Source organism: Leptodactylus fuscus, chromosome 5 (assembly GCF_031893055.1).
Source record: "Leptodactylus fuscus isolate aLepFus1 chromosome 5, aLepFus1.hap2, whole genome shotgun sequence".
Lineage (NCBI taxonomy): Eukaryota > Metazoa > Chordata > Amphibia > Anura > Leptodactylidae > Leptodactylus > Leptodactylus fuscus.
Window position 1 is genome coordinate 2,049,095 of NC_134269.1, and position 2,511 is coordinate 2,051,605.

Sequence of the window (2,511 nt, forward strand, 5' to 3'; positions counted from 1 at the left end):
ACAGTGTCATACACTATGTATTATAGGTATATATTTAGTCCTAGGAGTACTAAGAGTATTCTATACTTTGCTTGACACCAATTTAAAGTGTGGCTCACACCGAGGTCTCTGGATCTAAACACAAATCAAATATTGTGTGGTTCACTCATATTTAATCATGTTTATCACAACTCATTTTCAGCCTGATGAGTTTATAGTAAAACAAGTGCTGAATATTAATCTTTCTTTTATGCAGAATGTGATCTGTGATTGATGATTTATAACAGTGAATTATTTAAAAGGGTTCTTTGTCCCCAGATTGACTTTTTAAACTTATAACCTGCCCAGAAGATGTGATCAGTGCTGGAGCCTTGTACTACTCAGAGCTTAGCTGTTCCATCTTCCTCCAGGCATAGGAAGCTGCTGTAGTGGATGGGGCATGTGGGCAGGTTATTCCTAATCATGTAATATACCTACTACATGTCTCCCCATCCACTGCAGCCTGGGCCCAACCAGAAAAGTAGATCTGTGAAGGTCCAGGTGGTAGATCCTATATTGATGCACAGGAGTCATTAGTATGAAATATCCATTTGGGGCCAGAAACCATCTTTAATTGTGCTGTATATTGAGAAGTACTTTCCTCTCTGCATGTCCCCTGCAGGGATCTCACTGCAAGCACATGGACCATATTATATTCTATGGAGTCTGAGTGTTATAACTGCACACCGGTTCGTTTGGTATTGGTATTCCGTTCCGAATGGAATACAAATGCATGTGTGAACGAAGGGTAACTTTGTCTAATTAGAAAGCTTTGAATTAAATACTATTTACTTAATGTATCATATGTTATGGTAATTCTAATTGGAAGCAACACCCTAAAGGCATTGCTCCTATTGGACAAAATCTAGTTTAAAATTGTAAAGCCTGATACTATAAGAAAATCTGGAAGGTCATTTAGAAGATGTCACTCACCGTCTGGTGTGTATTGTTATTCTTCCAAGAATTTTTCATTCTCTCAGAAGGGTTTTTAATAGAGATGAGCGAACACTGTTCGAATCAGCCGTTCCAAACAGCACGCTCCCATAGAAATGAATGGAAGCACCTGGCACGGCGACCGGCCGCCGGCAAAGTGTACGTGCCAGGTGCTTCCATTCATTTCTATGGGAGTGGGCTGTCCGGAACAGCTGAGCTTACGGAAATTAAGGAGAGATTCCTGGCATTGGATCAAAACTAAATTCTACCACAAAACCACTGAAACAGTAACTGAGCTGTTCATAAATAGTACTCTTCATATTGAATGGTAGAAAACTAAAAACATATAAACTTAAAAAATTCAAAAAGTGTAACATCTAGCAAGTTCAACAGGGGAAGCCAAAGCATCTATACAACAGATATTTTATGTAAAAGGTTTTTAAAAGCTTGAGTGATATCTCTACTATTCAGGCTGTATATTAGGGGATTGAGGAGCGGGGACACAATGGTGTAGAACAAGGAGAGGATTTTCTTTGCTGAGGCCTTATTTGGGAATACATAAATAGTAATTGAGGTCCCATAATATAAGGAGACCACAGTCAGGTGAGAGCTGCAGGTGGAGAAGGTCTTCTGTCTCCCAGTTACAGATGGGATCTTCAGTATAGTGAGGATTATATACACATAGGAGACTATTATCACAATGAATGGGCAGACCGCTAGGGGTATCATGAAAAATATACTTTCTGCCTTGACTGCAGAAATGTCTGAGCAGGAAAGTTCTAGTATGGGGCCTATATCACAGAAGAAATGGTCGATGATGTTTGGTCCACAGAACCTCAAATAGCTCATGGTTACTGACATCACCAGTATCACAACAAAAACGATGACCCAAATAAGCGCAAGGACCCTTAGACAAAATGTAGGGCTCATGACCATGGAGTAATGTAGAGGGTGACAGATGGCCTGGTACCTGTCGTAGGACATCACCGTCAGGAGAAGGGTTCCTAATATTTCCGAGACTGCAAAAAAGTAATACTGACATAAACAACTTATAAAAAACATGGAACTTCCTTCATGTAACATAAGGTGGAGCATGTTGGGTACAATGGTGGTGGAGAGCAAGATATCTGAGAAGGAGAGCTGTGTGAGGAAGAAGTACATGGGAGAGTGGAGGGATCTGCTGTCGGACACCACCAGGATGATCAGGAGGTTTCCACATAGAGTCACACAGTAGACGAGAAGCAGAAGAAGAAACACAAAGATACTTAAACTCTGGAAATCCTGGAATCCGAAAAGGAGAATCACCATGACCAAGCTGGAGTTACTCTTCATTATATTTGATATTCCATATGGTTTGAGAGCAAATATTAAATGCAATCAATTTGAGGATCTGAAATGGATCATACCAATCCTAAAATGTAGTAGAGTAGAAATAATGTATATACGAAAAAGATATTGGAAAACATTTATTCACATTACACCTGACGGAATTTTCTGGTAGCAAACACAATTTATTAAATGATTTATCTTCTAAATGTATACGGTTACAAATCCAATTTT

General features: G+C 39.4%; 1 protein-coding gene across 1 annotated transcript; it reads right to left on the reverse strand.

Annotated features, from left to right (window-relative positions):
- Positions 1-1,359: 1,359 nt before the first annotated feature.
- LOC142204246 (olfactory receptor 11L1-like) lies at positions 1,360-2,283 on the reverse strand. Its single transcript, XM_075275558.1, has one exon. It carries the CDS (start codon positions 2,281-2,283, stop codon positions 1,360-1,362), a length of 924 nt encoding a protein of 307 aa, XP_075131659.1.
- Between the last annotated feature and the right edge of the window lie 228 nt (positions 2,284-2,511).